Source organism: Oryzias melastigma, linkage group LG21 (assembly GCF_002922805.2).
Source record: "Oryzias melastigma strain HK-1 linkage group LG21, ASM292280v2, whole genome shotgun sequence".
NCBI classification, from domain to species: Eukaryota; Metazoa; Chordata; class Actinopteri; order Beloniformes; family Adrianichthyidae; genus Oryzias; species Oryzias melastigma.
The window spans coordinates 21,592,098-21,614,919 of NC_050532.1; the positions used below are offsets into that span (position 1 = coordinate 21,592,098).

Sequence of the window (22,822 nt, forward strand, 5' to 3'; positions counted from 1 at the left end):
GTGAAAATCCTGATGCGGCCCGGCCTCAACTAGATTCTGTCTCCAGCGGCCCCCGGCTGATTTGAGCTTGAGACCCCTGGTCTAAGGCAAGTTTTTTTAATTAAATCGGCCTATATTACTATAAAATGAAGCAAAAAAGTATCAACCCATTGTTACTCTTCAATGTGTGGAAACACTGAATATTGTAAAAACACATGACAACATAGTGGGATATCATGTTTCTAACTGCAACAAATACAAGGAATTTGAAAACTTCCCCTGCACCACCGTTCACTATCAGGTATTTCTCTGTTAAGCTGGTTGAAGTTTTTGCTAAAGACGCACTGGATCGACTTTGCATCAGTGGATCGGATCAAATCAGATTGTTCAGAGTGAGCAAAAATCAACCATGAATTGTATCAGCAACCACAAATTATGAATTGAATCAAGCTGTTATTAAAATGAATTGTTACGCCCCTTGAAAATATGGATTTACAGTTTGAATTTTATCCTGGTTCTACATTTCCTCTTTGTTTCACTCCAAAGTATAAGTCGCAGCTGCCAAGTTTAACAAGCTTTACTTCTCCAAACAGACTAACCATAAACAATTTAGGAAAAAAACTAGAAGATTACTGGAAGGAGACGCAGTACAGGTGGAAAAAAAAACACCCAAACAGCTCCGTTCCAGTGGAGGACACCATGTAGGTATAATATGAAGTAACTGTTCCTCGTGATATTATATAAATTAGCTGAACCAAATGGATTTCTCAGGAAGAAACCGGACCAGAACTGGGCGCAGTGTGAAGACTGCCGGAAGTGGCGAAAAATCCCAGATGGGATTGATGTCAGTGAGCTGGCAGAAAAATGGTACTGCTACATGAACCCAGACAACCAGTTCAGGTAAGATGAAGTTAGTCCTCCTCTTGGTTTGGTACTTTTGGTTTTCTGTATTAATTAAAGCCTAGTTTTTATTCACTTGCTCCTAATTGGATTAGTTGTGTGCGGTTAAAAACTCCCCCTTTAGAAAAAGGTCTAGGGTAATAGGCGTGATGCACAGCTAAAAGTCCACAAAGCTAAATCTGGGTCAGGCAGGCAGGGGTCAATCATCAGCATGAGGGCAACAGAGGAAATCCAGAGTGGTCAGAATCCAGGCGAGGGTCAGGGCAGGAGGCAGACGAGGCAGGGTCAGAGGAAACAGAAGATCAGGTCAGGATGACAACGCTCAGAGATGCAGGCAGAGTGGCACACACAAAACTTCGCAGTGAGCAGAGCTCAGTGTTCAGACTAAATGCTGCTTGGAGTGATTAGAGATGAGAACCAGCTGAGGAGCTCCTGGGAGTGACAGCAGGGGCTGGTGGGAAATGTAATGTGTGGAACCAGGAAGTGCTAGAAGTCTGGAGACAGTTCTCGCTGAAGGCCAGAGGGGGGACAGGGGACTCATTCACGATAGGAAAATCCTCTTACTAAAAAGTGGTTTCAAATTTGACCATTCCTGTTTATTTTTTATTACGTTTTTGTTCTACTTTTATCATTTTGAAAATTAAAAAAAAATCCTTTTTTTTTTTTGGATGTAAAAATATAAACATTTTTAACACCAATAAACACACAGAGAGAAGGATGAAAATGTCCGTAAATTAAAGACACTCCTTTAAAAACAATTGGAACAAAATCAGTAAATTGTTAAATTACTAAAACCAAAATAAATAATATTAAATTTACCTAAAAAAGACCACATAATCATAGTTTGTCTTGACATCAAAGGATTTTATGTTGGATCAAATCGATAAACTGAGCAACTACTTGTTGGTCTTTAAGTGTTGTCCTCAGTGATTATTTGGACAATCCATTAATAAATGAACTGTTTTCTCAGCTTTATAATATTCTCAATCACTCATAACATCTATATTTCACTCTGAATGTTCTGTTAAGACTTGATACAAGGATAAAATTCCCTTTTCTAAATAATTTACTGATATGTTGTCCTTATGGTGAATCAATTATCTTTAGATTTCTAGTCATCTGTTTAAAGTCTCACTTTGATCATCTTTTGATGTATTGTAAAAAATTTTCCCGCTAATCTTTCAGTTATGAATATGCCCTTTATATCCCAAATCCAAAAACTTGTGCTGTTTTCTAGGACATAGTTCCTGCAGAGCAGCAGGAGTTTGTAAGAAATTTGCCTCTAAATTGTGGGCGGGACCGTTCACAGCCAGAGTTTTTCAATAATTCTGATCCGTGTGTCCTGAGCTTTGATTTTTGTCTTGATGTGAAGCTGCGGGGGATTCTATGGGGCCCTCAATAAAGAAAACGCCTCAGACAAACTATCAATTTCCTAGTAACACAAAAACTTTGCACTTACAAAAAAAATATATATATATAACAAAAATCCCCAGTTTTTTTGTATTTATAATTTTATTGAAAATACGCTTTCATAATGCATGTCCTTCATCATAAAAAAAAAATGCCACAGGAACATGTTAAAACAACAAAAAACTCTTTTTTTTCCTTAAACAATCAAGGTTGTCATTTTTGTGGTTTGAAATCTTCAGGTTTGTTATTAAATTGGACAGAGGAAAGGAAAGAAGTGATCAAAGCGTTTTCTAATCTATTTTTTTCTTTTTTTTTGGTCCTCCAGGAGCTGCGATGTGGAGGAGGAGCCTGAAGATTATGATGATGAAAAATCAGCATACCCCAAAACCTACAAGCAACAGTGAGGCAGCTTTCATTTTTACGGGAGGAAATGCTAAATAAAATATTTGCATGAATTTTTGAACAATTTGTATTTATAACAGGGAGAAGAAAGACAAGAAGAAAAAGGAGAAGACAACACAGCAGGTACATAATCTCTTCCCGTGAAGCAGTTTTAGAAATGTAACTGTGTTGCTTAAATGTTTTAATGATGGCTTTAATATTAGATTTTGCAAAGAATTCTTACATTTGTTTTTGTTGAAAAGCTCAGCAATATTTTAGACATCTGGAGAAGAAGTGTTCCTCTAAAGTCCTATTATTATTTCTACTTAAAGTAAAATGGACAAAGATTGAGTTTCTAAAACAACAATAATGTTAAGTATTTTGTCTGCTTACTTTCATATTTATTTAGGCTTAATTTGCATACGTTTAGTTCACAATTGTGAAAGTTGTTGCACTGTGAGGAAAGATATCGGTCAAAAAGAAACATATTCATATTGATAAAATTAAGCACAGGCATAAACATTGAGGCCTGAAACATTGATATAATAAAGTGGGTGTGCGCATTCAAATCAAATCAATCTTTATTTATATTGCACTTTTCATATAAAAGGATAACACAAAGTGCTTTACAACAAAAGCAAAACAGTACAAATAATGTAAAAACAGGCACGAAAATTAAAGTTAAATTAAAGCCCCCTTCCCCAGACCAGCCCACAATTCACCCACCCCTTTCTTAATACCCACTCCCTAACTGACAGAAATAGACAATAAGAAAATGGCCTGAGCACGTAAATTGGTTGTTGGAAACTAATTGTTGGGACATCCCTCTCAATCAAGAGCTGCAAAGCCAGCCAATGGCAGCATCCCAGGCAGGGTCCCGCCTCACGACAGCTAGGCGGTGATGCAGGTCCCCATCCAGAGCCACAACGACTGAACTGCAGCTGACCCAGAGAGAGAGGTCCCAAATGAGGAAGCACTGGTCATAAAATTTAAGAATGAATAAAATTCTAAAATGAGAATAAAAAGTAAAAATAATAAGGAAATAAATAGTAAAACAATTGAATTAAGACAAATTATTAATAAATTGGTCTGAATTCACAAAACATGATAAAATATAAAAATATAATAAATAAAAGTAGTAAAATTGGCTAAAAGCCAGGCTAAAAAGATGGGTCTTGAGCCTTTTCTTAAAAGCATCTATGTTCTCTGTGGCTCTCAGGTCTTCTAGCAGATCATTCCATAAACGAGGAAGCTCATTTGTTTAACTAAAATTGAATTTAAGTTTTTAGAATGTTGTTTCTTGTTACTAGCTCTGTTGGATAGATGAGCTTTATTCCGGACTCGTAGTCCAATCAGTGAACAGGATCATAATCAATAAGCAGTACACGTACAGTGCCAAAACTACACACAAAGTATAAGAAGATAAATACATAAAAATACAATTGTAAAAATCTCCAGAGAATATTTAACATATTTAAAAATAAATTTCTTAAAAGCACAGTAATAAAAAAGCCAATATAAATTAATTAAAACGGGAGGGTAAAACGGCAGCTCCTCCAGTGTTTCCAGGTACTGCATCTAAAACAAATGGCACTAAATAATGATCTCCAGCTCCATTTGTGATGCCAGGTGACAGCAGGTAATCATGCAGATTGTTTCAAACCCAAAAGTGGTGGGGAAAAAAGAGCAGGAGGAATGCAATTATTAGGTCCAAAAAAGTCCACATCTGTCAAAAAAAAGAGATGAAAATGACAGAATGCTCCTTATTGGCTAAACATACCTGATCCAGGTAATCAGGAGCAGATAAGGCCGGATTTCTGGAAAACCAACAGATTATTTTTTTTATATATATATTTTAACTTTGAGAATTTAAACAAGAGAGAACAGTGGATAAAGTCGGATAGGGAAGATTTTTTTTACAGCCTAAAAACATCTATGATCTTACTTTTTAATCTTATTCTTATCCCTGAACTTTCATGACCAAACATGTGTTTAGTTTACGATAGTTCAAAGGCATTACTGTCTCTTTGTGCAGTCTCTTTCCACCCCCACAACCTCGAAGTCTGTCCCAAAAGATGCTGGGAGGGCTGATTCCCGGACATCTTCCACCATTTCACAAGCAGGTAAGGAACGCACTCCTTATTCAATCATTTGATTTAATAAAACAGAAATGATTGTTTGTTCTTCTTGGTGCAGCAGTGAGTCCTCCAGTGACCAACGTACTTCCAGTGATTAGCGGTGTATGCTCGCTGTCTGCCAGCTCATATGCTCTGTGAGTAACTCTGGTGGCACTTTTGACTTGTGTGTCATTGATTAAGTAAAATATATCTGAATTATCTAATGCAGGGATAAGCCTCCAGGCCTCGAGGGCCGCAGTGTCTGCATGGTTAGAGATATCCAAGTCCCTTCCTGGAAAATATGCAGGAATGCAGCCCTCAAGGCCTGGAGTTTCCTGTCCCTGATGTAATGTTTTTGCCAATATTTTTTCCAGGTCTGGGATTTTAAAATCCTGTTTTATGCAGGTGACAATTATGTCAGATGTCCCGATCTGATTACGTGATCGGTAATCGGGCCTGATCATGTCAATTCAGACTCGATTAAAATCAGATGTTGCCTACTGTTTAGGGACTGAATATTTATTTTATTCTCATTCTTATGTTTATTATTGCTGATGAATAACGGGGAGTCTGCATGCCATTATAAAAAAAAGAAACAAGCTTTTTTTTAATGGAAATTACCTTTTTTTTTGCACTATAAGTCACTCCAAAGTATAAGTCGCAGCTGCTAATTTCTAATTTCCAATGTCTAATTTATGCTAACGATAGCTTTCCACAATAGGTTTGAGACAAAGAACTGCAAAAGATCTTTTCTGCCCAGTTAAAGTTGCCTAGTAATCCGTGTTCACAAAATCACCAAAACAAAGCAAAAGTAAAATAGTTTCAATTCAATGCTGAACTTTTTTCTGTTGTGGCACTTGATAACCATCACAATTACCCCTTAAAATAACAACTATGTGTGAAATGTAGATGAGATATGAAATAATGGATACAGATGTGAAATGCAGCTTTAAATGCAGTTTTAAATCACACTATGTTTTACCTCTTTTTTTCTGTCTACGTCTCATTTTGCACAATTATTGTCCTACATTATGTTTCTGTTTTTCTTTGAGCTTCTTGAATCTCATTACGATGTAAATTGTAATGATCATAAATGATTCTGATTTTTGTGTTTAATCTCTCTTAAAATACGTGAAAATAATATCAGGCAAAATAAAACTATTAGAATATCTGCTGAAATGAAAGGTCGATGTTTTCAATAAAACTTCAAATATTTGTAGATAACTTAAATTTGTATTTTGATTGTGAACAATTGAAGACAGGAAAATGAATACAAGTCAGTAAGAGGTTTATAAAAAAAAGTACAATTTTCTGTTACAATTGATGAGATTACCTTTTATTATTTTTGTAAAATTGTCTAAAACAGTTCAGTTTTTAGTTTGATGTCTAGACCCATAAACCAGAAGTACCTTTACACACGCAGCGATGTCGACATTTTGCCTGATGTCACAACGAAAAGGATCTGTTATCATCTACTTTCACTATTCAACAGTTAACTATTTTTTATAGTTTTTGCACTAATATTTTCTTGATTGTTCAAGCTACTTTGCAGAAGTAGGTGTTAAGTGTTAAATGATCAAATAAATTAAATAAAACATAGGCAACCACCTGGAACCATTTCATAAACTTGTTCATTTTTTTACTGTGTTATAAAGTATTCGGATTGGGGTCAATATTATTAGATTTTCAAAATCAAATGACTCTGAATTGAACAACGGGACAACCCTAAATATATCCATAGAATGGATTTTTTTTTTTTCCTTTTCTCTCAAACCATGACTTAGCATCTTAAGTTTGTTGTTTTTTGCTCTTCAGGAGAAAAAGAGCAACACCTTCTCCTCTGGGTACACCAAAACGACCCAGAGAGGGTCTCCTGTCCAGAATCTCAGGCACGTTGGGAGAAAGGAGCACATGCTCGCCATCTGTGCCTGCTGATGTAGAGGATTCAGATGGCCAAACCAGTGACATCATTTCTACTTTGGAGGCCTATAACACCCCAACGCCAGCAAACCCTGATGATGATGAGAGCAACGCTGACCAGGAGGCGATGGAAGAAAAATACTGTACAATGAATACTGTAAGCATTTTGTTGGATTTTAGCAATGACACTTTCATGATCACCCCTTAGAAAAAAACACAGCAGATGTCCCACAGCTTTGGAGAGGAGCTACAGAAATGTTAGGTTAAGAAACTGTTTTTCTAAACATGAGTGAGGTATCTCACCACAGGGCACGTCGCTATGCGCTTCCCTAGAAACTTGTTAAAAATTACTTCAATCTTGACTGTCAGACGAAAGGTGACGCCTACTTTAGAAGCAGGAGCTTCTTCAATACATGCTCACTACCCAAGTGTTCACATATTGATGTATGGTTAAGAAACCCTCAAAACTTGACGTCCAAACTCGTCATTTTTTGACATGCTGGCTCTTCCAATTAAATCTGGGCTCCAAAACTTCTGAGCCCGGTACCAGGATGTGGACCACACCGGTACCCTAACCCGGCACCGGACCGGTTAAGGTATTCATACCGGTCACTTCCCGAGGACTGGCCCGTGATCAGACAAAACGCTCGGACCCCTAAATTTGATTGGGCCCTGGTTCAAATCCCACAAGTCTTCATTTTTTGATGCGCTGCCAGCTGTCAGTGACTTCGGTAAAGCTAGAACGTGATCACACAATCCGCTCCAGTAGATGGAAATAAGTGATACCAAAGTACAGATTCTCAAACATACAAATAATGTTACTTTAATTTCTGCCTCATAAACTAGCAAAAATGTTGGCTATTTTAAGGGAAAGCAAAAAAAAAAAGTGCTGCTATAGACTATATGAGGAAAGATAAAAATAATAGTTTTATTTTACTCTCTTTAAAAAAACAAACAAACTTGTCCTGTCCAACAGCTGAGCAAGCAGATATGAGCTGAAGGCCTTTTGTGTTGGACAGATTTTACTGTTACAATAGGGGTTTATGAATCTTCAGACACATGATGTGTATATTTGTATAAACTTCTTTTGTAATTGAGGCTAAACTTAATTTATATGAAATATGTTAGTATGCATTTTTTGTTGGACCGGACAGAAAAAGGAAGAGAGAAGAAGAGAGTAGTATGTTAGAGATGGTGGGGGACCGCCGCACAACTCTGTTAAAAATGTATTGCGTATCTGAAGTACAATCATCCTGGTTTAGATTTCTTTAAAAATCAAAGTAACAATTGAGTTGTAAATGATCATATTGATTTAAATGGTTGGAAAGTTCATTTGTTTGTTTCTTTGGTTTCACTGGCCTACTCTCAACCTCTTGCTTTTCTCTACTTTGGTTCACCGTCAGCTCAACTACATAGCAGAGGATAATACATGGAACCATGCACCTGCGTATGAAGATCTACAATATCAAATGGAGCAACAAGCTGACAGCACAAGATCCCCGGGAAGAAGCATTAGCTGCTCTGCTCAGACGCAAACAGAGAATCCAGGAGGATCAGCAGAACCAGATTTTCACTCCACCTCTGAAGCCATGAGGAGGTTTTTCCACTCATAGCTCATTCACATATATAAATGTTTAATGACAGTAATTCCTCTGAATTTAAATGTTTAACTTTTTTTTTTCTTTGGTCTCCTTTAGTTTGATTAAACTTCGTCAAAACGTCGGCCGCCTTCTCGTCTCCCACATGCCATATCTTGAATTGGATCAAGTGAACTATGAATGTAGTATCATCGATGAATTGCTGGAACAACACTTGTCCAGCTTAGATTCCAACTGATGCTTCTCCTCCCTAAAAAGGAAGACAGTTTTTACAAAGAAAAAAGGTGGAACACTGATCGTGATGGTCCTGCATAAACCTGGACTGATGAAAATGTCCCTTTCAATCATGAGAATGATATTTGGGATGTGTTTAGAACTTTCTTAAGAATTTTTGTACAGATTAAATACTGTCTGTGTGGGAATTAAGTTGTGTTTATTCAAAATTATGTATCATCATTAGCTGTTTATTCTTCTGTTTAAAATAATATGGAAAATTATGTTTTATAGCTGAAAAGCTTCATTTCCTTTTATATTAACTTCAGAGTCTGAGTGTAGCTTTCCTAACTAGGATTTGCAGAATATTTTATAAGTGTGTTTGAAGTCTCATTCCAACTACATTTGTATATTGTAAAATTGTTTCCAGTGGTCTTTTAATTATTATTATGCAGTTTGTAGCCAAAATCCAAAAGCCTGTGTTGTTTTTTAAGACATATTTTCTGCAGAGCAGCAGGAGTTCATTAGAATTTCACCTTTGAGTTGTGGGTGGGACTGTTGTCGCAGAGCAACCCTACACTGATATCCCATCATTCCTTTGTTGACACTCTCTCCCACTAGCTTTCAGCTCCAAGCTAACATTAGCACAGGAATAAAAAAATATAAAATAATAAAAACTGAGCAATATCGGACATATCCAGCAGTACAGTTTTGATCCAAATGCCAGCTTGGATGATAAACATTAAGATGTTGATGGATATATTTGTCTGCAGGTGGATGGATTGGAGAGGAACTTTTTCAAACGGCGAGTTTTTATCTGATCCTGACCACGTTTCATAATTTGAATGAAGAGATACTAAGAAACAGTTTTAATCTTAATTTATTTTATCCGTATCCTTCATTGTGAGAAAATGCTACAAATACGCGATTTTCATTGGAGTGGGTCCTTAAAGACATTGAGATTTTTTTTTCACTTAAATTTGTGGTGTGTTTTTTAACATATATAGTAGTGATGGAGTGAGGCAATTTACATTTCATGTACAGTGACAATTCAAAGTGCTTTACATAAAACATTAAAAGAATCAATCAAAATAAATAGTAAATGTGTGATCATTAAAATAAAATTAAAAGAAAGTAAAAAGATTTTAATTTAAAACAAGCATAGATAAACAGTGCGGACGTAAACTTTTGAATACATATTAATCAAATGCAACTGAGAACAGGTGAGTCTTTAACCTGGATTTAAATACACTGAGTGTTTCAGCAGATCTAATGTTTTCTGGAAGTCTGTTCCAGATCTGTGGTGCATAGAAGCTGAATGCAGCTTCTCCATGTTTAGTTCTGACTCTAGGAACTGATAAAAGACCGGATCCTGATGACCGGAGAGGTCTGGCTGGTACATACTGGGTCAGGAGGTCAGTCATGTATTTTGGTGCTAAACCATTCAAAGCTTTATAAACCAGTAACAGAACTTTAAAGTCTATCCTCTGACAGACAGGTAACCAGTGTAAAGACCTCAGAACTGGACTGATGTGGTCTACTTTCTTGGTCCTTGTGAGAACCCGAGCAGCAGAGTTCTGAATAAGCTGCAGTTTCCTGATGGATTTTTTGTTAGTCCTGTAAAAACACTGTTACAGTAATCAAGTCGACTAAAGATGAAAGCATGCACTAGTTTCTCCAGGTCCTGCTTAGACATCAGATCTTTAATCCTTGAGATATGTTTGAGATGATAATAGGCTGGTTTAGTGACTGCCTTAATGTGTTTATCAAAATTTAGGTCTGTGTCTATCACTACACCCAAGTTTCTGGCCTGGTTGTAGATCTTAGATCATAGAACTGTTTAGTTTTGATCTAAGTTTATCAAATTGGATTCCTGTCTTAACAGTTTCAGTTGCAATAAGCTCCACTCCTCCAGGTTCTCCTGAATACTGAAAGACACAAAGAATGTGGAAGCAAAACACTTTATTATGAAGATCTGAGTGGAGCAAGTGGGACAGGATATACATATATATATATATATATATATACATATATATATATATATATATATATTGTTTTTAACTGTTTTCTTTCACTTTTATATTCTACGTGTTCTATTAATTTTATTTTGTGGAATTATTGAATGTTACTTAAAGGGCCTATACTGTGCCAAATCACCTTTTTTACCTTTGAAGTGTATTACAGTTTTATTTCTCCACTATAAAAGCAGTATTTTGATCCATTCATGCATTTCTGAACATACTCTGAGCACCAGCCCCTCCCATCTCACGAGATGATGTCACAAAGTGAGAACAGCCCCTTCCAGGAAGAGTGCGCTACCAGCACCGCCCCCCACCACACTTTTTCTGCTGAGCTTATGGTAATCAGCAAAAAAAAACTTTAATTTTAAATGCACAATACTGTATATCTTCCAGCTGTGTGCCATCTCCAACAAACAGGTGCTTGTTACTTTAGAAACTGGGCTCCTTTAAGACACACACACCGTGGGAGAAATGCTGCAGGATGACGTCATAAAAGGATCGGAGCAGCAGGCGGAGCCTCAGAGATCGAGGCATCTTACTTCCGGGTAGAAAAAAAGCAACAAAAATAACTCCTACTTCATCAATAATTTGTTCTTTAGTGTACCAAAGGTGATATATTGTCATATATATGGAGAAAGTAAATTCTGAAAGGTTTGAAGCCCCCCCCCCGATGAAAAGCGTGTTTGTTGAGTTTTTTAACATGTATGTGTGGCATTTTTCTTATGAAAAAGAACAAATGTAATAAGAAATAATATTGTTTTTGCATTTCTGAGTATTTCTCCTTTTAAATCTGTCAATCAAACTGTCTTGGACAGACTCTGTTTGAATGAATGATCTTCTTTCTATCACAACAGCTCTGCTGCACTAAACCCTCATCTGTTCCTAGTGTCTAGTTCAGGATCTGGAGGAGAGAAGATGGTATCTTCACATTGACTGCAGTCAAATGAGCCTCTGTTCACATTTCTGTGGTCAAATCAGCATCACTCGATTTTTTGAGTGAGTTTCATACATTAATTTAAAAAATGCATGAATTTTATATAGCTGTATTAAAATGCAGGTTAAAGAATTGCACTATATGACTGACTTTTAAAGTATTTTAAAAAGTAGATTGCGCTCCCCTTCTGTCCATTTCACTTGGGAGAGATCCACAGTTGAAATGGTTCCATCCACCCCTCCCTTTTTCTTCAAACACCTTTTGGCGCCTTCTCAGCCGACAGAAGTGCATGCAGCTGGAGGTGGCGCAAATTCACTGGTTTCATAGAAACTCGAAGCAGTGCCTGTTTTTGTTGTTGTTGTTCCCTCCATGAAGCGCTGAGTCAGTGCTCCCACCTTTCTTTACTAAGATATTGATCTTTTGGGAAGACTTTGCCACCGAAAGTGGTCCCGAAAATCGAAGCTGGCGAAGTTTCATACGTGTATATATATATTTTAGGGATGCAGCAATATTCAATATAAAACCGAACAGTTCGATACGCATTCCACAATACCGTACGGCATTTTTCACAATACTCATTTTATTTATTCAGTAACATTGTGAGCTCCCTTTAGCGTGTCTGTGTATTCTTGTCTTTGTTGCAGAGCCTGTCTGCTCCTACGCCCCTGCTCCCTGCCAAAAACTACTTTGCCTCTCCCCCGGAGCCCAAATGCTAAAAACATAGCTAGAGGAGGCGAATGCAGTAGTTTTGTGGCCAGCAACATGCTTGTGCACCGGCTGTGCCAGCGTGTTTTTTGGGCGGCCGCTTTCAGTGGGGAGTCTATGCCAACGTGCGTGGAGTATATTTTTGGACTTTTTCTACTGTCACCGTCTAAGAGTTGAATAACTAAGCAGGTAACACAATGAGAACATCCCAGATATATTTCAAATGACTTGTAGTGTTACCTCAGATAAACATAAGAAAATATCTGACACCATCAGAATGTTTATTGCTAAAGCTCTGCAGTCTTTTTCATTTGTTGATAATAAGGGCTTTTGTCATTTAATGAGCAAGGGATAATACCCGACGAAGTGTGCATTACGAGAAATTAATGCACAACGCGGAGGCCTGAACGGTCCGTTTTTTTCTCTGATAACAAAAATTAAGTTAACTTAAAAAAATCATCAAAAGCAGTATTTAACAACTTCAATAAAATAGTTATATATAAAACAAATCTGTCAAAATCTGTTTATATATATATATATGTGTGTGTATGTACAGTATATGTGTGTATATGTATATATATATATATATATATATGTATATCAGGGGTCTGAAACTCGTGGCCCGCGGGCCATCTGCGGGCCGCGGGATGATGGTTTGCGGCCCTCGTCTTCATGTGAAAGATTACTGTTAGTGCGGCCCTCAAGGCTGATATGAATGACAGTTGTTGTGTGCAGAGCTGAACAAACCAGTCACGGTGAAGTACATGGCTTTGGAGGGTGGGACATCAGCGGGCTGTCCAGTACCTCCTCACTCATTCATTCATTCCTCCAGTTAGCTGGGCAGAGGAGGAGCCATGAAGCTGCTGGAAGTTCGTTCACTCTGAACGTGATTTGCGCTGCCCTTTCGCCGCGTGGACCTAGCAGGTCCCTCTGTGGATGTCTCACCTAGAATAATTCGGCGACACATCTTCTTTTCCTTTCGGCTTTTCCCTTCAGAGGTCGCCACAGTGAATCAGTTTCCTCCATCTAAGCCTGTCTTCAGCATCCTCCACTCTAACACCAGCCACCTTCATGTCTTCATTCACTGCATCCATAAACCTCCTCTTTGGTCTTCCTCTAGACCTCTTTCCTGCAGCTCTAGACTCAGCATCCTTCTACCAATATATTCACTGTCTCTCCTCTGAACATGTCCAAACCATCTCAGTCTGGCCTCTCTGACTTTATCTCCAAAACCTCTAACATGTGCTGTCCCTCTGATGTATTCATTCCTGATCCTATCCATCCTGGTCACTCCCAAAGAGAACCTCAGCATCTTCATCTCTGCTACCTCCAGCTCTGCTTCCTGTCTTTTCTTCAGTCCCACTGTTTCTAGTCCAAACAACATGGCTGGTCTCACCACAGTCTTGTACACCTTTCCTTTCATTTGTGCTGAAACTCTTCTGTCACACATCACACCTGACACTTTTCTCCACCCATTCCAACCTGCTTGCACTCTCCTCTTCACTTCTTTTCCACACTCTCCATTACTCTGTACTGTTGACCCTAAATACTTAAACTCCTCCACCTTCTTTATCTCTTCTCCCTGTAACCTCACTCTTCCACTCTGGTTCCTCTCATTCACACACATGTACTCTGTCTTACTGCGGCTAACCTTCATTCCTCTCCTTTCCAGGGCAAACCTCCACCTCTCTAACTCCACCTCCACCTGTTCCCTGCTCTCACTACAAATCACAATATCATCTGCAAACATCATAGTCCATGGTGATTCCTGTCTAACCTCATCCGTCAGTCTGTCCATCACCATTGCAAACAGGAAGGGGCTCAGAGCTGATCCCTGATGTAATCCCACCTCCACCTTGAACTCCTCTGTCACCCCTACAGCACACCTCACCACTGTCTTACAGCCCTCATACATGTCCTGCACTGCTCGGACATACTTCTCTGTCACTCCAGACTTCCTCATACAATACCATAGTTCCTCTCTGGGCACTCTGTCATAAGCTTTCTCCAGATCTACAAAGACACAGTGGAGCTCTCTCTGACCTTCTCTGTACTTCTCTATCAACATCCTCAAAGCAAATGTTGCATCTGTAGTGCTCTTTCTTGGCATGAAACCATACTGCTGCTCACAAATGTTCACTTCTGCTCTTAGTCTGGCTTCCACTACTCTTTCCCACACCTTCATTGTATGGCTCATCAGCTTTATTCCTCTGTAGTTACCACAACTCTGCACATCTCCCTTATTCTTAAAAATGGGCACCATCACACTTCTCCTCCATTCCTCAGGCATCTTCTCACCACCTAAGATCCTGTTGAACAACCCGGTCAAAAACTCCACTGCCATCTCTCCTAGACACTTCCATACCTCCACAGGTATATCATCAGGACCAAGAGCCTTTCCACTCTTCATCCTCTTCAAAGCCCCTCTCACTTCACCTTTACTAATCTTTCTTACTTCCTGCTCCACAACCGTCACCTCTTCTACTCTTTGTTCTCTCTCATTCTCTTCATTCATCAACTCTTCAAAGTATTCTTTCCATCTTTCCATTACACCACTGACACCTGTCACCACATTACCATTCCTATCCTTGATCACCCTAACCTGCTGCATGTCCTTCCCATCTCGATCTCTCTGCCTTGCTAGTCTGTACAGGTCAGTCTCTCCCTCCTTACTACCCAACCTAGCGTACAAGTCATCATAAGCTCTTTGTTTGGCCTTTGACACCTCTACTTTCACCTTACGCTGCATCTCCCTGTACTCCTGTCTACTCTCCTCAGTCCTCTCAGTGTCCCACTTCTTCTTAGCTAGTCTCTTACTCCGTATACACTCCTGCACCTCCTCATTCCACCACCAAGTCTCCTTATCAACTCTCTTTCCTGATGACACACCAAGCACACTCCTACCTGTCTCCCTGATCACATTAGCTGTAGTTATCCAGTCATCTGGGAGTACCTCCTGACCACCCAGAGCCTGTTTCAACTGTTTCTTAAAAGTCATGCAACAATCTTCTTTTTTCAGCTTCCACCAGTTTGTCCTCTTCTCTGCCTTTGCCCTCTCTTTCTTCATCTTCTTCACCACCAGAGTCATTCTACACACCACCATCCTGTGCTGTCTGGAAACACTCTCACCAACCACTACTTTACAGTCACTGATCTCCTTCAGATTACACCGTCTACACAAGATGTAGTCTATCTGTGTGCTTCTACCTCCGCTCTTATAGGTCACTCTATGTTCCTGTCTCTTCTCAAAGAATGTATTCACTATCGCCATTTCCATCTTTTTTGCAAAATCAACCACCATCTGTCCTTCTACATTCCTCTCCTGGATACCAAACCTGCCCATCACCTCCTCATCACCTCGGTTTCCTGCACCAACATGACCATTGAAATCTGCACCAATGACAACTCTCTCATTTCCAGGGATGCTCATCATCACTTCATCAAGATCCAACCAGAACTTCTCCTTCTCTTCCAGCTCACATCCTACCTGTGGGGCATACCCACTAACAACATTGAACATGACACCCTCCATTTCTATCTTCAGACTCATCACTCTATCTGACACTCTTTTTACCTCCACAACACTCCTAACAAACTCCTCCTTTAGGATAACTCCTACTCCATTTCTCTTCCCATCTCCACCATGATAGAACAACTTGAACCCTGCTCCTAAACTTCTAGCCTTGCTACCTTTCCACCTGGTCTCCTGGACACACAGTATGTCTACCTTTCTCCTCTGCATCATGTCCACTAACTCTCTACCCTTTCCTGTCATAGTTCCAACATTCAAAGTCCCAACTCTCAGTCCAACAATAGTGACTTTCCTCTTCTCTCTCTCCCTACGAACCCACCTTCCTCATCTCCTTCTTCCACCAACAGTAGTCCAATTTCCACCGGCACCCTGTCGGTGAACAGCACCGATGGCGGTCGTTGTTAACCCGGGCCTCGACCGATCCGGTATGGATTTCGTAGGTCTGATTCGCATATTTGATTTGGCAAGATTTTTACGTCGGATGCCCTTCCTGACACAACCCTCTGTATTTATCCGGGCTTGGGACCGGCACAATGAGACCCTGGCTTGGGCCCCCTCGTGGCTACATTAAAGATACATCCCACAAATATTATTCCTAATAAATTAATGTGACCCAAAACAAAAACCTCTTATACAATCAGAAAACTGTCTGTTTCCTTTTTTCAGATTATGATGCGTTTAAAGAAGCCGCAGAGCATTTCCAGCCCTACATTAAGTTCTTTGCCACATTTGATAAATCAGTAGGTAACAAACTCACCAGCATTCCCGTTGCCTCAACAGTATTTTTGAGCTTGTCTGCTGCTGCTGCAGGTGGCCAAAGAGCTGACTCTGAAACTGAATGAGGTAGACTTCTACGAGCCCTTCATGGAGGAGCCCGTCACCATCCCAGGCAAGCCTCACTCTGAGGAGGAAATGGTCGACTTCATCAACAAGCACAGAAGGTAAAACATATGCAAATCTAGTAAATTCTCCTAAAAATTAAGAAATAAACGTTTGTTTTTGTGTGTGACTGCAGACCAACCCTGCGAAAGCTGCGTGCAGAGGACATGTTTGAGACATGGGTCAGTAATAAACAGCAGGAACATCATTTTGGTTGGTTTTTATTTACCAAATGCAGAAGCATAAATAGTTTCTCACCTGTATTCAGGAGGATGACATAGAAGGAATCCACATTGTGGCTTTTGCAGAGGAAGAAGATCCAGGTAAGAATGTGTGATGCTGTTGAACGCAGCTTGATGATGTCTGCATGAATTCTGCTTAATACTGATCAAAGAAGTACTCGTGTAAAACTCCTATACAAGATTAACGAAGAACATGTTTAAGTATTTCAGCTAAAAATCTGTGTATTTGCAAGAGTCTGCTGATACGATACATATCCTGATACATGTCTTACAATAAAATACATCTCACGATATGATACATATCTCGATACTTGTCTCCCGATGCGATTCATATCCCAATACATCTCACAATACAATATGTCTCATGATAAGATACTTATCCCGGTACGCCTCACAATGCGATAAATATTCCGATGTGTGTCACATGATACGTATCGTGATATATCCCAATAACAATTTTTTGTTTTTTTTAAGAGTACAAATTAGAGAAAAACCCCACCTGAATATTAACATGCCTTTCATTGCAGTAAAATAGCCAGATTAATTTTATTTAATGATCACAACATTAAGCACTGCAACTGTATCTCATATGCAAGTTGTTTTTACCCACAAATCGTTGGAGTTTTTCTTTTGGTAAATTAAGAAATATTTGTTTTCAAAGGGAACAGTCAACATTGTCTGATTTCCACTACAAAATATTTTTCAGTATTAGAAAAAAATCATTTTTATATGATACCGGCAGCAACGTGGCACGGAGTTTTGGTTCAGTGCCCATCCCAAGTAAAAACTAAGTAGTACATGTCTCATAATAACAAAAACCTCGAGGCTGACTGACCATTTAACACAATCTGGTTCTTGTGTGCTCTGCAGCCCACTCGCAGTCGGGGGTTTAGGTGGAAAACAAAAGTAAGACGCTGAAGGACGCTTATGAATAATTAAATATTGTCATGTCAGCATTTCAAATCAATACATGTATGGACAAATTAAATATCGCAGCATACCGTCAAATTGATTCCACCACCCACACCACTAATTAATCTGGTGAAGAAAAGTTTGTTTTTGACTTGTTTAGAAAAGGTATTTAGGTTCTTGCTGTTTTCATTGTCTGTCTTTCAGATGGATATGAGTTTTTAGAGATCCTGAAGGAGGTGGCCAGAGAAAACACTCACATTCCTAACCTCAGCATCATCTGGATCGATCCTGACGACTTCCCTCTGGTCAGACGGACATTTATCTATAAATGGATGAACAGAGAAGCAGGCTGACATTCTCATCCACATGTGATCTTGCTTTTCTTCTTCTGCTGTTTCAGCTGATTCCTCACTGGGAGAAGACCTTCAAACTGGACCTGTTCAGACCACAGATCGGAGTCATCAATGTGACAGATGTAAGTCAGTCTGGAGAAAGCTGTCTGTCTAACACCGGAGCTCCAGTGCTTGCGCTGTTTGATTTACTGTAATTTTTCAACCGTTATCAGGTTCAACATAATTCCAGTAGATCCTTTAGAATCTACTGGAATTATGTTGACCGTGTCAACGATTAAAAAGTTACAGTATGTTAAAAATTTTGAGTTTAAGCGTCACCGGCGATGCCTCAGGTGTTAAAAGAGTAACCTCTCTCTGTGTTTGTGAGTGTGCACTTGTGCAGGCGGACAGTGTATGGATGGAAATGGAGGATGAGGAGGACCTGCCCACACCTCAAGAGCTGGAAGACTGGATTGAAGATGTGCTTTCAGGCAAAGTCAACACTGAAGATGATGATGATGAAGAAGAAGATGATGAGGATGACGATGAAGATGATGATGAAGAGGATGATGAAAATGCAGAAGATAATAATGACGAAGAGGATGATGAGGAGGAGGAAGATGATGACGACTAATTAACTATTTTCTAATCTGTCATTGTGAATTGAATGACTGTTTTTTGATGTGTTCTTATGGATCATTTTGATTAATCTGAAATATATTATTTAAAATGTTCCTTTTTGACTGTAAATAATCTGGAACTGATTTGGGGATAAAATAAAAAAATGTGCTTTATGTGGAACAAAAGTGACAAATGACAAAAAATAAATAATAAGTAAATCATAGATTATTGTTCATGTTTTCTTGAATAATAAAATATTCGAACTTTGGATTTGTGGAAAAAATGTCATAAAATGACCATCATGGATGGTCCTCGTGATTCTTAAAGAGTTACATGACAGAAATAAGAATCAGAGGATCTGTTGTCATGGTGACTTCCTTTAATAAGCAACAATCCCCTAAAGTTAAGATGCTGCATGAAGAAGTCCCTTCTAATTTGATTCAGCAATGACAAGTTCAGGTTTTCTTCAATAAACCTTGCATGAAAAAGATAGGATTTAAAAGGGATGTTAAAAAAATAAATAATACCCGCAAAGAGTGGAAAGTAATACCAGTAAAAAAAACTTTGAAGTCATGCAAACTTAAAAATGTGTGAGAAGATATGGTATGAAGTCCAAATCTAGCATAAACAAACCCAAGTAAAAAAAGCAAATTTGACTACAATTACATTTTTTTGACCAGTTTATCAATAAATGGAAATATTTCTAATTACTAAGAAAATTGACATAACATAAACAAGCACCAACTAATGACTTTAGGTAAATGTGTCCCAACAGGTCAAAAACATCAAAAAGCTGCTTTAACACTGCACACCACTTCTTCTCAAGTAGTTGGATGAAATACCTGGATGCCCATGTTCTTTTATATGTACTACAATAAAATGTAATTGCATATCCACTACAGTAGATGGCGGTGGCACTCTTATTGACAGTGTGCGCTGTATGGTGTACTAGGTTATAGCTGCACCAAGAGAGCATGCACACAGATTGTGTGATCCAAATTATAGAAACAGAAGTAAAAGAAAAAAATATGGAAAATATTTAACAAGAGTTTAAAAAAGATGGACAGACGTAGATAATGAGAGAAACTTACTCAAGAATACTTTCAGGCATTCTACATTTTGCTAAGGATTTACCGTCATACCAGAAGATGAGGAGGAACTAGAGTACAGAACGCTTTAACACAGAACACTATTATAAACACAAAAATAAAATGTTTCTTTAAAATTCTTAACAAAAAAATGATCAAAAAACAGCATTTAACAACAACAGTAACAGAAGATGAGGAATTAGAGAACAGAACGCTTTAACACAGAACACTATTATAAACACAAAAAGCAAATGTTTCTTTAAAATTCTTAAAAACAACAACAACAAAATCATAAAAAAAAACAGCATTTAACAACATCGATAACAAAGGACGAGGAGGAACTAGAGTACAGAACGCTCTGTACTCTATGGCTCTATGGCTTCTGACTGTTTCTGATTTTTACATTTACTTGAACTGTCCAAAGAGGAGTTTAAACATATATTCCAGTCACCACCACAAACGAGAACCCCTGATGACTCTGTTGAAATAAGATCTGTCAGGAGGCTGCCCGCCGTCTTCCCCTCTGGTCGCTCACGTGCACAGTCTCCAGAATACTAACACTTCCTGTTTACTACTCCAAGTGTCCAGTACACCCACAGCTGTTCTCATCTCCTATCACTTACCCCAGTACTTAACCCAAGCTCCAAGCTAAGCACACCGTGAAGTATTGAGCCTCTAACCAATTCTGAATGTGTGTCCGTATCTATTTGCCTCTTAGTTCTCGATCCAGCTCTGATCCTGTTACTCTCCGGCTAGCCGTCTGCCTCGACTCCTGCCTGTTCCCGACTTCCGTCTGCTCCCGCCTCGGACAAACCTTAATTGTTCTCAAAAAGTTATTTATTTTGGTTACTGTCGGCCGAAACCAACATTGTACAGCTTTGCAGCAACTTCTATAACACCGTGAGGTACCTGGTAAAGACAGCGAGTACTGCGAATACATCCGGGCTCCAATTGACAGATACCGCACTCTGGACATTGGAAAATTTGATGAGATTGCTGCAAGTTAAAAAGTCTTGATGGGAAAACCGAAAAGAAAAGAAGATTTTTAAAATTTCAAATCTTTAAGTTTGTAGTTGAGAAATTGAGGATGATATTCAAGTGTTTCATTTCTAGGAAGTGGGATACCAACATGACAAGACTGTGTTTGATGTGTGGAGTCACAGTGGCATCAACGTATTTTTAATTTTTTGGAATATTTAAATTCCGAGGGCCCCTGAACACACCGCCACATTAGAGTCACTGAAACTTAATTGTTCTCAAAAATCTTTTATTTTGGTAACTGTCGGCCGTAACCTACATTGAACAGCTTTGCAGCAACTTCTATAACGCCATGAGGTACCTGGTAAAGACAGCGAGTACTGCGAATACATCCGGGCTCCAATCGACAGATACCGCACTCTGGACTTTGGAAAATTTGATGAGATTGCTGCAAGTTAAAAAGTCTTGATGGGAAAAACCGAAAGGAAAAGATGATTTTCAAAATTTCAAATCTTTAAGTTTGTAGTTGAGAAATTGAGGATGATATTCAGACAAAATAAATTGTCTTCTAACCCATTCCCTAAACTTTTGTCCTGGGTCCTCTGTCTCCACACACCTCTGGATTTTGTTTTTATTTTTCTTCATATTGATTAAGATTATACACACCCCTAGAATCATCTTTCTGGCATTTTGACAATGAACTTGCCCAACAAGGCGTCAACTAAGCTAAACTCCGTGACACGGCTTGTTGTCACGGTGACATGGAACACCGCAGAGAGCCTTAAGCCGTTACAGACCTCAGCTGCAGCGGTAAAGTGTTGCTGATTTGAAAAGAAAAAACGGACAAATTATTTGATTTTTTTTTCTTTTTCTGAATTCAAGCCTTCAGTGAGCAGCTAGAAAATAAACGGCACACAATCAGCTTCTCTCACTGTGTTTCATTACACAGCAGGTTCGCTCTTCTGAGCTGCTCTATAAGCGGAAACTCCCTTTTGTGGTGAGACAGAAAATTACACCTTTCATGCCGAGTACTGTCTTCCTAGTGGGAGAAAAACTAATTTTAAATACAAATTACTGAAGTTAGGCCGAACATTATGGGGCAGAGGGTTGACTAATTTGTTAATATGTACTAATTTACCTTACAAAAGGAGAGCAATGTAAATACTGACCGTTACAATAAGTTAAATAAAGCATCAGTTCAGAATAAGTTAAATAAAGCATCAGTTCAGAGAGAAAGTTCATCCATTACTGCTTGTTTTGTCCAGATGATGAAGGAAAATGTTTTAAAGAAGCCTGTGCAGTGATATCAAACGTTTGGTCTGTGTGACCGGGACTTGTTTTTTAGGTGTGGTTTATCATCGCTGCATTTTCTGTATGTGGAAGCAAATCGGTTGCACCGCTTACCCTGCATGAGCGAACCACACGTCACATCCGCTCTTCACCCACTATACCACAGAGTCATTTCCAAACAGTAAATCTCCTTGATCACAAGAATTTATGTTTTTCTTAACAACCGAGAGCTTCTCCTGACTGGATTACAGTGCGAAAAAAAAAGGCACGAGTTACTGCTAATAACGTGTTTGGATTACAGGATAAAATAAAGTGTCTTGAAGTGGCGCTGTATACTCTTAGCAGGAGAAGAAGAAAACATTTGTAGTCCGTTTGTAGATCGTAAGGTCCCGATCCTTAACGTGTCTTTTTCCTTTCGTTTTTTTCAACAATAAGTGAATGTTTTCACTATGATAAACATTTTAAACATTATATTAACATCCTACGAGGTTATTATTGTTGTTACCATCCGAAGACAGGAAAATGCTTTAGCGGAAGTTACGTGTGGTTCGCGCATGCGGGAGAGCGCTGCAACCGATTTGCTTCCGTATACAGAAAATGCAGCGACAATCACTGTGGTACATCACTTTTTAATCCACACCCAGCAGCCAAATCGGATTCGAGTATTCACCCGGACCATGGTATAAATATATGTATATGTGTGTATATATATATATTCTTAAAAAAAAATCCTAAAGCTGATTATTTAGAATTTTTTTTTTTAGTCATTC

At 38.7% G+C, this 22,822-nt stretch overlaps 2 protein-coding genes across 2 annotated transcripts in view; both read left to right on the forward strand.

Annotated features, from left to right (window-relative positions):
- Positions 1-9,030, forward strand: part of LOC112155188 (MORC family CW-type zinc finger protein 3) — a 16,993-nt gene extending 7,963 nt beyond the window's left edge. The window contains exons 8-16 of the mRNA XM_036209772.1: positions 448-680; positions 751-879; positions 2,615-2,689; positions 2,772-2,814; positions 4,706-4,793; positions 4,867-4,942; positions 6,603-6,864; positions 8,111-8,304; positions 8,405-9,030. Of these exons, the coding sequence (XP_036065665.1) occupies positions 448-680; positions 751-879; positions 2,615-2,689; positions 2,772-2,814; positions 4,706-4,793; positions 4,867-4,942; positions 6,603-6,864; positions 8,111-8,304; positions 8,405-8,543 (1,239 nt within the window). The 3' untranslated portion in view covers positions 8,544-9,030. The remainder of the gene's footprint in view (positions 1-447; positions 681-750; positions 880-2,614; positions 2,690-2,771; positions 2,815-4,705; positions 4,794-4,866; positions 4,943-6,602; positions 6,865-8,110; positions 8,305-8,404) is intronic.
- A 1,763-nt stretch (positions 9,031-10,793) lies between these two features.
- LOC112155187 (calsequestrin-2-like) lies at positions 10,794-20,073 on the forward strand. The gene is made up of 8 exons (XM_024286702.2): positions 10,794-10,803; positions 16,377-16,450; positions 16,521-16,651; positions 16,726-16,771; positions 16,858-16,912; positions 17,948-18,048; positions 18,144-18,218; positions 18,479-20,073. Exons 1-8 carry the CDS (start codon positions 10,794-10,796, stop codon positions 18,707-18,709), a joined length of 723 nt encoding a protein of 240 aa, XP_024142470.1. The 3' UTR covers positions 18,710-20,073.
- The last annotated feature ends 2,749 nt before the right edge of the window (positions 20,074-22,822 follow it).

What these genes read in the sequence shown, in the direction of transcription:
- LOC112155187 (XM_024286702.2), top strand. An exon ending in TTCATCAACAAGCACAGAAG is followed by an intron (nt 16,652 to 16,725) that starts GTAAAACATATG and finishes GTGTGACTGCAG; the next exon opens with ACCAACCCTGCGAAAGCTGC. An exon ending in GAGTCATCAATGTGACAGAT is followed by an intron (nt 18,219 to 18,478) that starts GTAAGTCAGTCT and finishes GCACTTGTGCAG; the next exon opens with GCGGACAGTGTATGGATGGA.